This window comes from Drosophila tropicalis, unplaced genomic scaffold, assembly GCF_018151085.1.
Source record: "Drosophila tropicalis isolate 14030-0801.00 unplaced genomic scaffold, ASM1815108v1 contig_258, whole genome shotgun sequence".
In the NCBI taxonomy this organism is placed as follows: domain Eukaryota; kingdom Metazoa; phylum Arthropoda; class Insecta; order Diptera; family Drosophilidae; genus Drosophila; species Drosophila tropicalis.
The window spans coordinates 688,681-709,075 of NW_027172710.1; the positions used below are offsets into that span (position 1 = coordinate 688,681).

Here is a 20,395-nt window from a genome sequence, read left to right on the forward strand (position 1 = left end):
AAGAGGATATACATTATATGTTGTGGTGCGGGAAAATGTGTAAAAGTTTGGATTTTTGTAAAGGCATAAAGAAATATTTTCTCTAAAAACTTTTTCACGTTTTGCGTAGTGCAATGTCTGATCTTCAAAAACAGCTTGACAAAATAAAACCAGAGGGCCGGGGCTAACTTCGACCGCGTCAAAGTTTGTATACCCTTGCAACTTTTTTGGTAACTCTATCCTTACCTATTAGCCATCAATGTGGAAGAACGTTTTATCTAAAAGGGCTTAAGCTTGAGAAAGAAAGGCCTACAATCATAGGAAATAACGAAGATATTGATCAAAGTCACTGTTTTCCACCGATCGTTCCTATGGGAGCTATATGATATAGTCACCCGATCTTTATCAAATTCGGCACAGTCATTAACATATATATTAAATAAAGAAATGTTTAATTTAAAAGCAATCGCGTTAAAAGTAACGAAGTTATTTACAAAAGTCACTGTTTTCGACCAATCGTTCCTATGGGAGCTATATGATATAGTCACCTGATCTTGATCAAATTTGGCATAGTCGCTTATAGGCGTAGAAAACTCTCTAATATTAAGTTTCACGACAATAGCTCAGAAAATAACGAAGTTATTGAGAAAGTCACTGTTCGTGACTTGGCCGTTTGTATGGGAGCTATATGATATAGTCACCCGATCTTGATCAAATTTGGCATAGTCGCTTATAGGCGTAGTAAACTCTCTAATATTAAGTTTCACGATAATAGCATAGAAAATAACGAAGTTATTGAGAAAAGTCACTGTTCGTGACTTTGGGGTTTGTATGGGAGCTATATGATATAGTGGTCCGATCCGGCTGAATCCGAGATATCCAGACGGACGGACGGACGGACGGACGGACATGGCTAGTTGAACTCGTCTCGTCGTGCTGATCAAGAATATATATACTTTGTATGGTCGGAGATGCTTCGTTCTATGCGTTGCACACTTCTGACCAAAATTAATATACCCTTTTTGCAAGGGTACAAAAATGTTAATAATTATAAAAGTTACAACAATTTTCGCAAAACTCTTCTAATGGTTGGATCGCTACATAAATTTGGGGCACAGTCGTTTATAAGCGTAATAAATTCTGTAATATTAAGTTTCAAGATAATAGCACAGAAATTAACGAAGTTATTGAGAAAAGTCACTGTTCGTGACTTTGGGGTTTGTATGGGAGCTATATGATATAGTGGTCCGATCCGGCTGAATCCGAGATATACAACCCGTGCAGTATATACAAGCCTACATTGCCTACACTGCAAAATTTCAGCTCTGTAGCTCTTACGGTCTAGGAGGAGTTTGCGTTGATCCAGACGGACGGACGGAAATGGCTATTTGAACTCGTCTCGTCGTACTGATCAAGAATATATATATACTTTGTATGGTCGAAGATGCTTCGTTCTATGCGTTGCACACTTCTGACCAAAATTAATATACCCTTTTTGCAAGGGTGTAAATATCAAAGATATTTTGGCAATAATATTATTACATTTTGAAATTTTTTCCCTGCCTCAAATCATCAATACACAAACAAAACATGACAATTTTTTCTTCTTCTTTCATCATTCCCCACAGCTTATGTAGCGTTGCGTATTTGTGTGTTGGTTTGATAATGACGTAGTAGACAGCAAACAGCGCTGCCGGCTGCGTTTTAACCGATTTATATTGACTGTAACTTGTGTTACGTTCAGTGAATTTTTTCTACTCTGCTCTTAATCCTCTAATTGACATTTGCGTTCCATATTTGAATGACTCTACCGCCTTCAGTAAGCCGGTCTGGTTCACACGGGGTCGCGAATTGACTATGTAAATAACTGTGTAGCAAAATCTCAAGTTTGTTTCTTAAATACTCAATGCTACAATAATTATATCGTGCGCTGTAGGGTTCAATTCTATCTTCCTTCGTACCCGGGCCTGATAATATTCCAAGTTGCATCCTTAAAATGTTTTCGATTTCCCTATCTAAGTCTTTATGGACCGACGCTATTTCCTGGATTCATTAATTGTTTCAAACACAACTGTAACATTTTTAAGCACCGAAGTGTGCCATATTGGTTTTTATATAAAGCAAAAACAGTTAACATTGGAATTCAAAATAATAAAATTTTTTGAGATAGGAGGAGGTGTGTGTATTTTTACAGTCAAATATTGATAATCAGAATTCACTCAATAATTTGAAAAATCACAATGAAATGAAAATTGGTCAGATATTTGTAATATTTTTGATCATCATGAGAAGCTAATTCGACATGTTCGTCCGTCCGTATGGATCAGTGCAAACTTCTCCTAGACCGGAAGAGCTACAGCGCTGAAATTTTGCATGTATGTAGGCTTGCATTTGCTGCACAGGTTGTATATCTCGGATTAACTAATATATCTTCTATACTACTACTACTTATATCTTCTACTATATCATATATTGCCCATTCAAACGGCAATATCACCAACACACAGTGGGCGATTTGGCTGATCTAGCGTAACGAAATACCAATTTTCAACATTTTAAATCATGCAAAATTTGATTTCCCTCCCATAGTAATGTGTTCATTTAGCAAATCGATAGCATCTATGTATATCGATAATATGTATATCGTTAATCAGCCCTGAGTTCATAAACACAAAATATCGAAACACAGCTTTTCCTTGCACATAACCCACGTGTTTACGCCGATCTTAGATTGTTGAAAAAAAAATTGTTTTATTCATTTTTAATCCAGTTTTTTTTTGTATTTTACAAAGTGAAGGTATGTATTTAAAGAAACTAAATGTTTGTGACCTGTGAATATATGTTTGGTTGTTTAATTGTACTTTTAACCACTTGTCTCTCTAATACCATATTGTTAACTAATGTCATCTTTTGTAGAATAAAAAATTATGAGGCCCTATTGGCCCGTAAAAAAATGTTTTTTTTTTCTGTTATGAGCTGCTCATTCCGCACTTGTCGACTACATTTTTTCTAATGCTATACAGATATCGGACTGTAGTAAGCAAGACTGCCATTCAATTATGGATAAACTTAAAAATTTCCCCAAAAAATTGTCTGAAAATTGGAAGATAAGAATCGATTGGAGAACAACAACGCAGCCTGGCTCAACGACGATTTGGTTCTTCTGAGCCCCGAAGAAAAATTGGCGAAAACCAAAAGAAATTGAAAATTGCCACCCTAACCGTCAGTGCACAAAATTATCACATCTTGTGGAAAACATCTCTTGCTATGACCTTATGAGAGCAACACGTATAAACCTTTAAAAATGTGGTAAACGGATTGCATCGGACATTGTTTCAATGGTAGTAGCAGATCCCGACGCATCTAAATAAAAAAAAAATTTTTTTTTGGATGCAGACCAACAACTTGCCATTAAATATTCTCCAGAAGAAGCATTGGCGCTTTATCAATATGGCGATTACACAAAAAACTCATACAAGCTTTTGCAATCAGGCACAAGACCGCGAAAAGCTAATATTTTTCCAACCCACGATGTTTTGCAATCGGCGAAAAAATGTGCTATCCGTGCTTTACGAGAAATTCTGGACCACCAGAATTGTTGGTGCACATCCCAAAGTTTTTAACCAAATCTCGGATAATGGCAATAAATATAAGTCTTTGAGCCTTATTTCTACTTGGGGTTGCGATAAGAGTTCGGGACACGCGGCCACTGGCAGAGCTTCAGTAATTTGGAGCTTAAGATGGCAGATGAATTGGTTAGAGCGGAAATTGAAAAAATTAATTCATAGATATTGCAAATTGTTTCTACGCGCTTAAGTAGCTTTCAAGTTCACCATAAATTGGCAAAGTTTTTAGCGTGATTGCCGCAACATCATCGAAAACATGTGGTATTTTTTAAGCCACGCCTAAGGCAATGAACGATTTAGATGCAATTAACAGCTTGGCAAGAAATGAGGACTTGCTGAAGTTCGGATTGTCAACTTTGCATATCGGCTAACATCTACCAATTAAAAAGTGGCGAATTCGTGCTTCGGACATGAACATAATCAATAAACAAAAGGCAGTCATTCAAGGAAGATTCAGAATCAAAATGTCTTTATTGGTAGATATTCCAATACAAGGTTCTGGCAACACAAATAGTCTAAATACTGCTCGAAGTTTTTTTGAAAAGTCAGAACTGTCCGCTTGGTGTTGTTTTGCGTTCCATGTCTTCAGGTTGTACAATAAATGCCGACAGCTTTAGAAAAAATACGATGCAGACTTCAAAGATTCTGCAAGAATATTCTTGGGTTCTTGGTCATGAAAAGCTCATTGCACAAAATATTAATTAACGAAATTAAAGAAGGTGTACCACTTCCGATTGGCATGACGTCGGAAGAAACTTTGTAAGCAAATAACAAAAATTTGCAGAATTTTCAGCATACACGAAAAAACACGCGTATAAACACAATAGAGGATTTATTGAATTCGTTATTAGTTGCTTCAGACCCACTTATAACAAGTTTGTGCAAAAGCAAAGGAAATAAATCTAGAAAAGAAATAGTGTTTGAAGTTCGAAGCCTGATATTATAATAATAATAGTTAATTTGAGTTAAAAATGCAGACAATAAAAGTTTTAAAAATATATATATATATAAAGAATATATATTCTTTTTTCGCTTCATGTAGTTTGAATTCTCAACTACTTTTAGCGTTGAATATATGGTATGGCCATTACAATTGTGGATTCTTTAGCGAAGTCTGCTGATGATAGAACTTGGTGGTTCTTGAAATAGCTATACAGACAACCTGCTCACCTTTTGTGCTGCCTAGAATTTAAAATCTTACAAATAAATCAGTAAGAGTGACCTGAAGCCCCGCTCAAACAAAGTTTTTTGATTAACATCAATAAGGTCGAAATCTAGACAAATGACAAAGTTTTAAAAATATGTAAACAAAAAAATAAATAAATAAAAAGCATCAAAATTTTTGAGGTGCAAAAAATGTTTAAATATTCTACATTGAAGGGTCCAAATAATACAGGGTGGGCCGTTTGAAGTGGAAGGAATTGTTTTTGCAAAAGCAAAGTAAAAAGTGGAATTTTTAAGATTTTTTTTGAAATTCATTTATTTAGGTCCAAGGAGATTTGTTCTAACTACTTTTTGAATATGATATCTCGTAAATGACCGCCTCTGGCCTTGACCGCAAAATGTGCCCTTTTTCGGCATTTTGCATCACTTTGCCCAATGTTTCGGCCGATATGGCAGCAATTTCTTGTCGGATATTGTTTTTCAGCGCAGCCATGGTCCTTGGTTTACCAATGTATATCTTGGATTTTAAATATCCCCATAAAAAAAATTCAGGAGGCGTCAAATCAGGTTATCTCGTTGGCCAGTTACAATCCCCGTTTTTCGATATTAATTTTCCGGGGAACATTTCGGGCAATAAATTGGTCGTGGCATTCGCCGTATGGCATGTAGAGCCGTCCTGTTGGAACCAGTAATTATCCAATTAATTTTCAACACGAATTATGCGTCAGAGAGTGGTACGAGCGATGCCTAACTCTTGCGAACGATGGCGACCTGATGTCGATAGAGTCTCTGCAACACTGGCTCGAACGGCATCAATATTCTCGTCGGAACGTCTTGGTCGTTGCCTGGACAGATGACTGGCATTACTAACACTACCAGGCGTTGTTTTAACTTTATTTTTATTTTTTCACGCACGTTTAGTTAACACAACTGAGAAGTGTTTTTAAATGTACAGCTGAACAATTTCAGCGCTTTGTTTAGGTGTGTATTGTTCCATTGTTAAAATTGTACTGAAATGACGCTTCCAACGCGGTATGACATATGTTAATCTGACATCTCTGTCAAAATTTATGGGGTTGCCAGATGCTTACACTTTAAATGGCCCACCCTGTATAAAAATTACCATTTTTGTAAAATTGTTTTTATTTTTTGAGTAATTAAGTTCGTTACGCTAGATCAGCTAAATCGCCAGTGGGCGATTTGTTGCACAATGGAGCAACAGTGACTTCTCAATAACTTTCTTGTTTACTATTAAAATTTGTCATTGCTAATTTATTGTACCTATAAACGACTGTGCCAAATTTGATCAAGATCGGGGGATTATCTCATATAGCTTCCATATAAACAACTGGTGGAAAACGGTGACTTTTGTCAAGAACTTTGTTACTTTTTACGCAATTGTCAATTTGTCAGTTTAACATACATAGATACTGACTTTGCTAAATTTGATCAAGATTATGTGACTATATCATACAACTCCCATAGAAATGATCGGTCGAAACTAATGACTTTGCCAACGACTTTGTTACTTTTTTTTGCAAATGTCATAAAAAATAATTTTTATGTGTCTCAGTTTAACACACAATCGTGGAGAAAAGTATTTTGACTTCACGTTGTCAAGTGTAAAATCGTTTTTTTCTGGAAACTGAGAGGAGTAACGGTATCCTTTAAATTTTTAATAGAGAGATAGTATCAAAGTTTATAAGAAACCAAAAGCTTGCAGTGATAACGGTAAAAATGAAGTTGCTGTATTTATTTGAGTTAAAGATTATGCTTATATGGCTGGACAAAAGTATTTTGACATTGCTTTTCATATTGATTTTCGTTGATGCTTTAGCGCTACACATCACGTGTTAAATTTATACCCTTGCAAAAAGTGTATATTAATTTTGGTCAGAAGTGTGCAACGCATAGAACGAAGCATCTCCGACCATACAAAGTATATATATTCTTGATCAGCACGACGAGTTCAAATAGCCATGTCCGTCCGTCCGTCCGTCTGGATCAACGCAAACTCCTCCTAGACCGTAAGAGCTACAGAGCTGAAATTTTGCACGTAGATTCAGCCGGATCGGACCACTATATCATATAGCTCCCATACAAACCCCAAAGTCACGAACAGTGACTTTTCTCAATAACTTCGTTATTTTCTATACTATTATCGTGAATCTTAATATTATAGAGTTTATTTATACAAACTTTGACGCGGTCGAAGTTAGCCCCGGCCCTCTGGTTTTAAATGAGTTTAATTATCTTTATGAATATTAGTTGGTGTTTCTGTATATTTGAATTTTTTCTTTGTTAAAATATGGTGAAAACACGTGAATTTAGTGAACTCATTAAAAATGAAATGGTCACAAAGTATAATGCAGGTATTTCTGTGGATTACCTTAGCAAATTATACAAAGTGCCAAAACAAACTATATAGTATCAAGTAAATAAGCAAAAAAATAATCAACCACTTAAAAATAAGGTCCGAACGGAAAGACCACGTAAGACAAAGCCTATTCAAGACCGCATAATATTGAAAAAGGTTCAAGGAAAATGTGCTAATTACACCACAAGCAGCATCCATTGAACTACGTGAGCAATTAAACATACCAATAAGTAGAAAAACTGTCGAAAGACGGCTAAAGGAGGCCATTTTTTCAACCTACATTGTACATTGCTCGTCCAATACCTTTTGTTTCACCAAAAAAAAAGCTTAACATTCGCCAAAACATAATTAGACAAGCCAGAATCGTTTTGGGCACAAGTATTATAGACAGACAAAAGCTCTTTTCAGTATCATGGATCGAAAAATAAAGTTTATTGCAGATTGCCTGTGTGCGAGAGAGTATCGCATGGCGGAGGATCGGTTATATTCTGGGGTTGCGTGTCTTTTAATGGTGTGAGCGATTTGGTCCCAGTTGATGGAACAATGAACAAGGACAAATCTTTGCGAGTCCTAAATGACAACGCGCAGAATCGTTTTGGGCACAAGTATTATGAACAGACGAAAGCTCTTTTGAGTATCATGGATCGAAAAATAAAGTTTATTGCAGATTGCCCAGAAATTTTCGCAAAAAAAAAAAGGCCCGTGTGCGAGAAAGTATCGCATGGCGGATGATCGGTTATATTCTGGGGTTGCGTGTCTTATAATGGTGTGGGCGATTTGATGGAACAATGAACAAGGACAAATATTTGCGTGTCCTAAATGACAAAGTTAGTCTTCTGTCTAGGTGGTTGTCAAGGTAAGTGACATCCACGGCTTGAGGAACTGGTACGTTGTTTAGCATTAGAGTTGGACAGTTTCTTCTGTTAAACGTAAATGTAACATGTTTGCATTTCTGCTCGTTGACCCGGATACGCCAGGTTGCTAGCTATTCCTCTACCACCTTGAGGTGTTCCTCTAATTTTGCAGAGGCTTGTATTGGGCATTTGGATCTGCTGAGGATTGCCGTGTCGTCGGCAAAAGTGGACGTTGTAAGTCCTAAACTCGTTCGTAAGTCTGCATTGTACAGTAGGTAGAGCAATGGGCCGCCTACACTGCCTTGCGGTACACCAGCTTTGATTTCAAAGTCAGCCGAGACGGAGCCATCACATCTTACAGCAAATTTCCTATTGTAAAGGTAAGATTCCATGAGTTTGTGGGTGTACTGTGGGAGTTTTTGCCGGACTTTGAACATCAGACCCTCCAGCCAAACTCTATCGAAAGCCTGAGCAACGTCGAGAAAGACAGCCGCACAGTATTCTTTTAGTTCGATTGCTGTTCGTATTTCGGATGTTATGCGATTGAATTGTTCAATTAAACCATGTTTTTCGCGGAAGCCGAACTGGTGTGAAGGGATTGTTTTCTCCTATGCCAGAAATGAGTAGTCGGATCTGCAGGACCTTTTCAAAAAGTTTCGAAAGACATGGCAGCTAACTAATTGGCCTATAGGATAATGGCTGGGTTTTGTCCTTTCCCACTTTAGGAATCATGATGATAGTGGACCTTTTCCATGTTCTTGGGAAGTAGCCAATTCTTATAATAGCGTTGAACAGTTTGCAGATGTATTGTATGGCAATGATAGGCAGTTCTAGGGTCAGTTTCGGTGTGATTAGGTCATGGCCAGGGACTTTTTTCGGATTTATATGGTTTTTAATAACTGCAGTCATCTCGTCCGATTGGAGTTCCGAGTACTTACTATCCGTTAATGTGCTCGAAGAGTGAAGTACAGATGAGTTTGATGTTGGATTTGGCTGGAAAACCATTTTAAGATGTGTGGCAAATACGGATGCCCTCTCTTCGTCACTGCGGGCCCATCCACCGGTTGAACTCCTTATCGGTGAAATTGTCTCTGTAGGAGCGCTTAAAGTTGGGTGGGCTTTCCACAGAGGATGTTTAGTGCTGGTTGGGCTGAGCTTTTCTATGTATTTCCTTTGAGCTTTCCTCTTGTTTTAACGCCTTGGAGAGGTTGCGATTAGCATGCCTTAGGCGAAGTTTTGCTGTTTTGCTGCTGGTGAGCGAGTAGTCTGCCATTCTCTTCTTAGATGGAGGTGGAGTAGATACCCTTGCTGCAGTTCCCATGATAGACTCAAGTGCAGAGACGCACATATCAATGTCCTCTGCAGCATCCAGTTTCGGCGAACAGTCAATGTGGGCACTCATGTACATTTTAAATTTAAGCCAATTTGTTTTGTTGTTTGTAAGCCTATATGGGCGAACAAGTACTTGAGGTCTTGTTAATAGTGTGAATAGCACTGGAGAGTGATCGGAAGTTAAATCTAGCAGTGTATCCGCAGTGATCCGATTACGTGGTATCCTCTTGGTTACTGCGAAATCAATCAAGACAGGCACTTTCTGTGGATCTGTGGGCCAATAAGTAGGCCTATCCGGTGAGACGCAATCCATCTTATTGCGTATGTTGACTATTGTGTTGTAGAACTGCTTGCCTCTAGGATTCACTGGGCGAGACCCCCAGTGCGTATGTTTGGCGTTATAGTTCCCTGCTGCAATGCAGCGATCTCCGAGTGTGTTTAAGAAATCGGTAAATTCCATTTCAGAGATTGAGAAGCGTGGTGGGCAGTACAGGGCAACCAATGTAGTGTTGCCGCAGCTGGTTTGGACGGTTATAGCAGTTGCTTGTAGGTGCTGTGTTTCAAATCTGTTGAGGAACGAGTGTTTTATACGGTTTTTGATTAGGATACCAGTCCCGCCATGAGCTTTTCCGTCTGGATGGTTTGTTGCATAGAAGGTATATTTTGGTATTTGAAAATTATTTTTTGATGTTAAATGTGTTTCTGAAATCAGCAAAACGTCGATTTCACTTGAGTCTAGGAATAGTTGCAGTTCATTTTTGTGCTTGGAGATGTCGTTAGCATTCCAAAGACATAGACGTAGCCATTATTTATTCTCAATAAGCTTCTGGATAAGCAGGTTTTGATTCCGCATCAGTTCGTGCACACAGTTTTGCATGAACGTCATAAAAGTGGTCATGTTTTGATTGAGTGAGATCAATAGGGCCTCTAAACCACTTGGAGTTTGCTGGCCAAGCTCTGGTGCGCTAGGTTGCGGATTCTGTAGATGGTGGAGTGACGGGGTCTCTTTTGCGGGCTCCGTCTGTCCAGTTCGGAGCACACTAGCGAAGGATACACTAGGACTGTATGTAGCAGGCATGTTAGATGATCTAACAGCCTTGGCGAAGACTACCTCCGGTGTAGTTTTAGAGGCGTTGAGGGTGATTTTTGGTCCAGCTGGGGGTTTGCGCCCGTTTAGGTGAGATTTAAGATCCTTGAAAACAGGACATCCTCTGTAGTTGGCCGTGTGGTTCTTTCCACAGTTACTGCATAGTCTTAGTGCGACATTGTTTCTGTCCATGGTGCAAATGCCATCTTTATGATGTTCGCCGCAGCCAACACACACTGACCTAAGATTGCAATTTTTAGAGGTGTGGTTGTATTCCTGGCAGTTTTTACACTGCGTTGGTAGGTGTCTCTTATGGGGCTCCTCTACGGTGATTCTTCTGTGCAATAGGAGCTGTAGGTTGTAGATTGGGTCCACTTCATTTGGCTTCGACCGCTTTGCATCTGGTTGGAGCTCGATTTTGAAGAGCGGCTGTGCGACTTTGTTCCTGTTGATGATGTTGACAACGGATTTGACCGCAAACCCTTTTTCGACCAACGCGTCTGCTATTTCTTAAGTAGGTGCCGATGGCTCAATCCCCTTCAACACAACCTGGAGCCCTTTACTGCTTTTTAGTTGGTAGGTATAGAAGTTGATGTTAGCATTACGGAGGTACTTTTCGATGATGCAGAAATTGTCCTCTGTTTGGGTTTGACATTTAACTTCTTTAATGTTACACCTATTGAGAGGGGTTACAACAAAGTTGTTTGCCCCTACTGTTTCTACTAGCTTCGAAATCAGGGCGCTGCAGTTGGCTCCACGGATGTATAAAGGGGGTGGTCTAGCCGACTTAACTTTATCTACAGCGCCGGCTTGATCATCTTGCTGATCGGCAAGAATTTTAAAACGATTCCCGCTTAGGAGTGCTACTCGGTTATTTGGTTTGGTTATTTTCGGCGTATTGCCACTTTTTTTGTTTTGCGGGCTTAGCTTCCGCTTAGTTATTTTAATATATCTATCCATTCCAGTTTGGACAGAAGGCGTTGGGTTTATTCCTGTGGCTGACTCTGCGCGACTTGTCGGTGACGGCTTGGGGCAGGTCAATACTTCGGCAGACGTTGCAGTAGTTGCTGTCAACGAGCAGACGGTGCTGGTCTGTGCAAACGATGACCCAGTTATCGATATTGATGGAGAAGCACACTGCTCTCTCCATGCTAACGTAAGCACTTTCGGTGTTATTGCTTACGTTAGCATTCAGTGGGGTCGGCGACACCACCGAAAAGTGTGCGTTGTTGCGTTGGACCGCGAGTCGACGCTCACGTTGTTGTTGTACAATTAGTTCTTGTAGCTGTTGCTGGTGGGGATCGAGAGAGCTTGGGCCCGAAATGGTGGACATGGGTTTTGTAAAAATTACGCACTTTGTTGTTGCAACTTAGTATTTTTTGCTATTAGAGCAATCTAATAGCAATATGATTGTAAATAGGCGTCTCTGAGGCGACTGAGAGCCCTACACAAATTTTTGCAAACGCGGTCTTTTTTTTTACACGCAATTTTTGCGGAGCGCATTAAAAAACACGTCTGTACACTGCAGCAGTTAAATTGAATTGGAAGGCGCATATGATAACAAAGTTTTTAAGCGATGTCGAAGTCAATACATTAGATTGGCCACCTCAAAGCCCTGATTTAAACATAATAGAGAATGTGTGGGCTTACATTAAAAGAAAACGCAGTGCTGACTTATCCAGAACGCGTGAGCAGACGATTGCTGAAATTCAACGACTTTGGCTGGACATATACTTGGAAACGCTACAAAAATTGGTCAAATCAGTTCCTGTACGCTTACAAAAGGTCATTGATGCCAAAGGAGGGTTTACTTTTTATTAATACAAACCTATTTTTCAGCAAAATTTACTTTAGCTCACTTTCTATTAAGCAAAATTGAAATGTCAAAATACTTCTGTCCAGCCATATAAGCATAATCTTTAACTCAAATAAATACAGCAACTTAATTTTTACCGTTATCACTGCAAGCTTTTGGTTTCTTATAAGATTTGATACTATCTCTCTATCAAAAATTTAAAGGACACCGTTACTCCTCTCAGTTTCCAGAAAAAAGCGATTTCACACTTGACAACGCGAAGTCAAAGTACTTTTGTCCACGATTGTAGGTAAGGAAAAAACAACAAAAAGAACTTTCACACGGTAGAATTTAGCCCCGGCCCTTTGTTTTTAATTTGTTTTGTTGGAAATCAAACCTTTAAAAATTCAAGTCGATAACATTTTTTAGTGACGAGTAAGCATAATTTCTCTCTTCGCCGCCCTCTCACCTCAAGCTAAATAATGGTAAAAAAAATTAGTTGTCGCCGTTATTGCCAATACAAAATCATCTCACCTCCATTAACAAAGATAAAGCAAAAAAACCAGAGGGCCGGGACTAACTTCGACCGCGTCAAAGTTTGTATACCCTTGCAACTTTTTTGGTAACTCTTTCCTTACCTATTAGCCATCAATGTGGAAGAACGTTTTATCTAAAAAGGCGTATGTTTGCGAAAGAATGGCCTACAATCATAGGAAATAACGAAGATATTGATCATAGTCACTGTTTTCGACCGATCATTCCTAAGGGAGCTATATGATATAGTCGCCCGATCTTGATAGTGTAATTAACGATAGTTAACAATGAACGCGACTGGTCTGTACCAATGTCAAAATGTAAGTGTTTTTCGTACGCATGCATTTGATGCTAAGCAGCGTGGTTTGTGCAAATTGAGAATAACGGATGTACCAACGTTGCGTTCACAAACAAATGCATACGTAAAGAACAATAGAAAATATACAGTGGTTCGTGTACATGAATATTGACTCAAACTATTTAATGTCGTTTAATTCCCAAACAGATATAGTCATCCGATCTTGATTAAATTTGGCACAGTCGTTTATAGGCGTAATAAACTCTCTAATATTAGTTAGAGTAGTAGAATAGTTTCACAATAATAGCACAGAAAATAACGAAGTTATTGAGAAAAGACACTGTTCGTGACTGGGGCTTGTATGGGAGCTATATGATATAGTGGTCCGATCCGGCTGAATCTGAGACAACCCCTGCAGTATATACAAGTCTACGTGCATAATTTCAGCTCTGTAGCTCTTACGGTCTAGGAGGAGTTTGCGTTGATCCAGACGGACGGACGGACGGACATGGCTATTTGAACTCGTCTCGTGCTGATCAAGAATATATATACTATATGATATAGTGGTCCGATCCGGCTGAATCTGAGACAACCCCTGCAGTATATACAAGTCTACGTGCATAATTTCAGCTCTGTAGCTCTTACGGTCTAGGAGGAGTTTGCGTTGATCCAGACGGACGGACGGACGGACATGGCTATTTGAACTCGTCTCGTGCTGATCAAGAATATATATACTTTGTATGGTCGGAGATGCTTCGTTCAATGCGTTGCACACTGCTGACCATAATAATTATACCCTTTTTGCAGGGGTATAAAAATTACCTAAAATTAATTTTCAAACATCTAAATATGTTGATCTTTTTAATTTCAGATATGGTGAACAAATTATTTTTAAAATGAATTACTTACCAATCGCATCTCAAAAAACTAAAATTAGTTCGCAGTTTTTTATAATTGCATTACTTATTTCAATCATAAATGTATCGACACAGGTAAGAACAAAATATTTTTATTATTTCACGAAAGATCATCTAACCATGTCGTTTCGTTGGACTGAATCGACTTAAGTCAGAGGTAAAAAACAGATGCTCGTTTACAGTTTGCAAAGTTTGTGCTCTCAGTTTGGACTGAATGGAAAAATATTGCTTTTAGTAACCAAACATGTTTAATTTAGATGAACCCGATGGGTAGCCCAAAACAAGTCCATGTGTCCAGAAATTTTTATATGATTATACATACTATACGGACAGAATCCCCGTTGATTGAAAAACTCTAAAATGTTTCATAACGCACAGAACTATGTAGAGTTGTCGGAGATCGTTTTTGTATGCATTATCCTACTAGCATGCATTAGGATAACAACTATACAAGAAAACTTACAGAAGCTAATTTAAATGTCTCTCATATTCTTAACAAGCAGTCTGGACCCAAGTCCGATAAACAATCTTTGAGGCATCTTGATTCAACGGCATCCTGCCCACAGAAAGCAATTGGAAATTTAAAGGGCCTTTAAGAAGCCCTATTATTCAAGAATCCGACAATTTGGACATCCAAATGCTCCAAAACATGCTTAATTTAATGGCAGATCGTATATTGAAACTGGTAAAAAAAAAAAGAGGAGAGGGCTTTTCAATAGTTTACAGTTGTTTCAATTTGTTTTTTTATACCATACACCCATAGGGTGAAATGGTATATTAAAGTCGCCAAAATGTATGTAACAGGCAAAAGGAAGCTTCTCCGACCTTATAAAGTAGGGTGTTGATCAGAATCAACAGCCGAGTCGATCTATCCATGTCCTTCTGTCCGTCCATCCGTCCGTCCGTCTGTATGAACACGCAGATCTCGGAGACTATAGGAGCTAGAGCCACCAAGTTTGGTATGTATACTCGTGTATTATGTACATATATAGAGTTAATTGGAATTTCGGCCACGCCCCTTACGCCCCCAGGAATCACATAAAACTATTTTTCCTAAAAAGTATAACAGCTAGAGACATCAAATTTGGTTTGTGTACCCGTTTAGTTAGCGCGCGAAATTAATTTTTCAAACTTTTTGCCACGCCCCTTACGCCCATCGAAATCACATAAAACTGTTTTTCTTAAAAAATATAACAGCTAGTGACATCAAATTTGGTTTATATACTCGTTTAGTTGGCGCGCAGAAACTAATTGTTCAAACTTTTTGCTAAGCCCCTTCCGCCCCCGGAATTTACATAAAACTTATTTTCTTAAAAACTATGACAGCTACCGACACTAAATTTGGTATGCAGACTAGCTTAATAGACGCGTAGATATTGGCTCTTTAAAAATTTTGCCTCTCCCACTTTCGCCCCCGCAAATTAAACAAAACTGATTTTCTCGAAAACTAACAAAGCTAAAGTCACTAAATTTAGTATGTACACTGGCTTAGTATGCGCGCAGAGTATATATCTTTTCATATTTTGCCACGCCCCGATCCCCTCCTGTAGTTTTTTGACCATCGCATTCAAATTCGGCAGACTAATTAATCTTATCTACTTCTACCAAACTTTTTTGAACATTTTATTGAAATCGGATTAGAAACATGCAAAATATGCGTATGAACGTATTTTACTAAGCGGTCCACAAGGCCAGAAATGGCGCTAGAGTGCTCGTGTGTTTGTAGAGTGAGCGAGATAGCACATAGTATGAAGCATGTAAAAACAATAGACATACATTTGGTTTTCGAAATTTAAATTTAAATTTAAATTTGTTTCACCTGGTGTATGGTATACCCGAGTCAAGGAGTCTACTTACTTACTTCATTTTTTTTTTTGCACTCTTGCAGAGGGTACTATAAAATTGGTCAGATGTCTGTAACGCAGAGAAGGATGCGTTTCCTACCCCATAAAGTATCTATATTCTTGATCAGCATCAGAAACTTTGTCGATATAGCTATGTCCGTCTGTCTGTTCAAATCAACTTCTCGCCATCTTAAGAGCTATTGGGATGAAACTTTATTAAAAAATTGGAGTATCTCTACGAAATTTTCTTATATGATAGTTTTGTATATAAAACATCAGATCCCATAAATAGAACAATCAGCTCGGATAAATAAGACACAAGTTACAGTCAATATAAATCGGCTCTGCTGAAATGCCGACAGTGCACAGTGGGGCCCTTTGGCATTTTACATTGCAAAAAATCTAAACCCATAAAACGATTTTGAAAATTTTAATTTTAATTTAGTTTATGATGAAGAATACCTTAAGCTTCAAAATGAATGTTTGTCAAAAGTGCTGGGTGTTCGTGGTGCTGTAATATTCAAGGTCAGAATTAGAAAATATATCCAAGCATGTTTTTTTATTTTAAATGTAGCGAAACCCGGTTTTTTTCGTTCATAAACGGAATTTATCATTATTTTAAACTATGTAACATTTTTTAATGTAAGTTAGCATGTTAAAAAGGAATTCATTTTGTCTAAGACGAGAAGTTTTTAATGTATTAGTGTATCTGGACCTTTTGTAGTCCTTGTTTTTACATTCTGTGCTTCTTCGGATAGCTCTCCAATTGGTAAATACTGATATTTTATTAAATCCATTCCGTCAGCCGGCTGGATGGTTGAACATCTTCCTGCTCCGAATCTTTGAATCTCGTACACTCCTCAAGCCAAACTTAATTTTTTTCACGAAATTTGCCAGATTTCTGCCGCTTGCGATCCATTGTCGCCTTAAGTTATTGTGTGTATATTTGATTTTTACCTTTCATTTTTGCACAAATGAATAAAACTGCCTTGAATTATATTGACAAATACTATTCAGACCTGATTAAAGCTGTTTTCAATTATGAAGTCAAAAATAAACTGTCGCAAACAAGAGGAATAATTACTTTGTATTATATTTTTTGAACTAACTATGTAGAAGGCCAAATCGGTATATCCCCTTTTGTATTAATTAGTTAAAAAACTTAATATTTACATACAATTAGGTAAACGGAAAAGAGAAACCTGCAACTAGGACCAATTTTTCATCAACTTAAATAACATTTACCCGCCTTGTCAGCTTTTCCAAAGCAGATAATTAGCAATTTAACATTGTAGAAAGGCATAAATAATTAAATACCTGGTTTTCCCAAAGAGGAAAAAAAGATATTGTGAGTTAAAAGCAGCGTACTTTATTATTTGAATGAAAACTTAAAACTGAGTTACAAAAATGTCTTATGGTTATTTTTATTTTGGTTGTTAGGGGGACAATTATTATTGCAAGTGTTTAATTGTTTATGTTAGTTATGAGTGGAGGGGGACAATTGTTTATAAAAACGGATGTTTACTTTAACGTTATGAATTTTAGGGGGCGAAATATGTATATGTTATTGGGTATTGGAGTTGGATATATGACTCCCCCATTCTAAAGAAAATAGCCTGTCCTCAGGCGGATACATTGGGATAAAGCGAGGGGTTTTTCTCAGCTGTATAGATTGGAGTATCAATTTTGTTTATAATTTGGGACTCAATTTTTTCAATAATTGGGATTTCAATTTTTTCTGTGGGAGCTCGATTGTCATTTGATCGAAAAAGCTTAATTATTAATTTTTGTGGCATTGTCTTAAACTTATAGATTAAGTATGTAATCAAACTTTTTACACTATGCAACAAAATGAAGGTTTGTAAAATCAAACCGCACCGGACCTTTTTTTTCTGAAAGTTCATGTATTGAATAGCAAAACCCTTTTTGGGTTTTTCAAAGGAGCCCTGGAGTCTATGTTGTCCCGAGGAGGTGGTCACTGTTCCGTTAAAGCCAGTGAGGAGCACCGTACCTCCGTCTATCAGTGTCACTGATTCCTGTGATGAGTCGTGAGATGCAGCCTTCCTCATTTAGCCCCCCTCCCAGCCTAGATTTCCAACGCTTTAGTTTGGCGTTGAAATTGCTATTTCGCATGGCATAAATCAGTGGTTGATGGTCAGTGTATAGTCAAAGATGCGGTCCCGTATAAATAGGATCTGAGGCTGTCCAGTGCCCAAATTATTGCTAACTTTTCTCTTTCTATTGTGTCGTAGTTCTCCTCTGTCCGGCTAAGTGCCCTCGAGAGGTAGGTAATGGGCCTATCGTTCTTTGCGGTAATCTGTGATAGAACGACCCCGAGGGCGACGTTTGTCGCATCTGTGGTGAAATGGAAAGGTTTCGAAAAGTCCGGGAAGGCTAACACCCGATGAGAAGAGAAGCGTTTTCAATTCGCTGAAGACCTGCATTACCTCTCGTCTAGTGCAATTAGTACTTTTTTTTTGATTGGGAGGACTTAACTAGTTCACCACCCGCACGCGTCAGATTTGTAAGCGGTTTTGCAATTCTAGCGTAATCTTTTATAAATTTCCTGTAGTAAGAGGTCATACCCAGAAGAGACTTAAGCTCCTTAAGGTTTTTTGGAGGCTGTATCTTTAGGATTGCATTGACTTTTTTGTCGTCTACTTTAATGCCATCCCCCGTTATGATGTAGCCTAGAAGTTCGACTTGTTTTTGCAGTAAATGTGTTTTTTCCAGGTTCACCTGTAGGCCTACATCACGAAGTCTAGTAACACTGCGGTTAGGTTCGACCAGTGGTCTTCGTAGAATGAGCTGACAACGATTATGTCGTCAATGTACACGTGGCACATTTTTCCGATGTACTCCCTGAGTACGTCGTCTATCATTCTTTGGAAAATGGCGAGGGCATTTCGTATTTTCCATTTAGGGTTGAAAAGGGGGTTTGGGAATGTCCGCCAAATTCATGTGAAAACCTGAAGTCAGATCGATACCGTAACTTACCTAAACTTGCTAAGGTGGAAGTAATGTCTGGGATTGGAGAGTTATAAGGGCTTTCTGACGTCCGGATCATGCCCTCGTGAAGTAGTTTCGTGACTTGGCTTTCCACTTCTTGTCTCATGTGGACCGGATATGGGTAGAATCTGGTGTAAATGGCATCCTCCGTTCGGGTGCGGATGGATGCTTTAATTTGCGTTTCTATGGCTCACCAGGGGCCCATAGGAGAGGTACCGCCACTCCGGGCTGTATGGTTAGTGTATCAAGTTCCCTGTCAATTTTTGCTTTCAGATGCCTTAATGTGAGCTGAGTGTTATTGCCCAAAGGGACGAAAAAGGGGCTAGTTGTAGATTTCGATACTTTAATAGGGCCTCCGGCTGACTGCACTAGGATTGGGGTTTGCAGAGCCGAAGCCAAGTCAGATAGTTCCTGACTACTGAAGTTTCTGTTTGCGCCAGTGTCAATGAGAAACTGTCGCACTACCCTATTCCTATCCTCATATTCTATGTAGGGTACACTTGAGAGGCCATGCCCATAAAATTTATTTGATCTTGGATCACAAGGTCGTCGGGGTGCTGTAGGACCACATGGGCCGCACCCTCATCTCCCTCATTAACCGCGATAGTCGGCATCTCTTCGTACAGCTGTTAATTATTTGGGTTACCCTCTAGCCCTTGGGGTGCAGTCTACTGCATTGGGATCGGACACGCTTGGTGCTTCCATCGATTCTAGACTGACTCTGGTAAGGTTCTAGGGCGATTCACTGTGATCAAGCCCGACGTTTCTCTTATGAAGACCCGCAAGGCTCTTTCGCGGTACGAGCCTTTTAGAGCTTCAAACACTCCTTTAGCGTGCCCTGCATTCCTGAGTTTTGCTACAATCAATGAAAGGTGCCTATTGATATTGTTGTAGTATGCCTCCAGGTTCTTATCACCGCGGACTAGCGTACTCATCTGGTATACTAGGGTCCTTATGTCCCTTCTGTCCTCGTAGTTTGAGGCAAGGACTTTCCTGATTTCTGGCCAATCGTCATCTGCTACATCGCTAGAAATCAGTATCTCGGCCGCCCTGCCTTCAATCTTCAACATCAGGTGGAGGACGACGGCTCTACATATCAGCTTATCTCATGCTACCTCGTAGTCCCGTACTATGACTTCAGCTTGCCTGATCCAGGTTGGATACTGGGCAGCTTCTCCCGTGAAGGCCCTTATTGCTTTGACGCAATCTGGTAAAGTTGCTATCTGCCTTAGATCGAATTTGGTAAGGGCTCTGGATAGCGGCTACCTGAACTAGTAATGTGGAAATGGCCTCTTTGATTTCGTCCATTTTTATTCAAAAAACATTTAAATTCAGCAAAAAAGAATAAAAATAGGATGAAGGTGATTTTTACATATTCTTCATTTTTATTTCTTGATGATTTTTGTTTATAATTTGGGACTCAATTTTTTTAACAATTAGGGTTTCAATTTTTTCTGTGGGAGCTCGATTGTCATTTGAAAATGCTTAATTATTTATTTTTGTGACATTGTGTAAAACTTATAGATAAAGTAATGTAATCAAACGTATTATAGTAAGTACAAAAGTGGTTTATGTAATA

General features: G+C 38.7%; 1 protein-coding gene across 1 annotated transcript in view; it reads left to right on the forward strand.

Annotated features, from left to right (window-relative positions):
- Positions 1-20,395, forward strand: part of Npc1a (Niemann-Pick type C-1a) — a 379,153-nt gene that overhangs the window by 25,695 nt on the left and 333,063 nt on the right. Inside the window, exon 2 of the mRNA XM_068283957.1 lies at positions 13,918-14,038. Within this exon, the coding sequence (XP_068140058.1) occupies positions 13,943-14,038 (96 nt within the window). The 5' untranslated portion in view covers positions 13,918-13,942. The remainder of the gene's footprint in view (positions 1-13,917; positions 14,039-20,395) is intronic.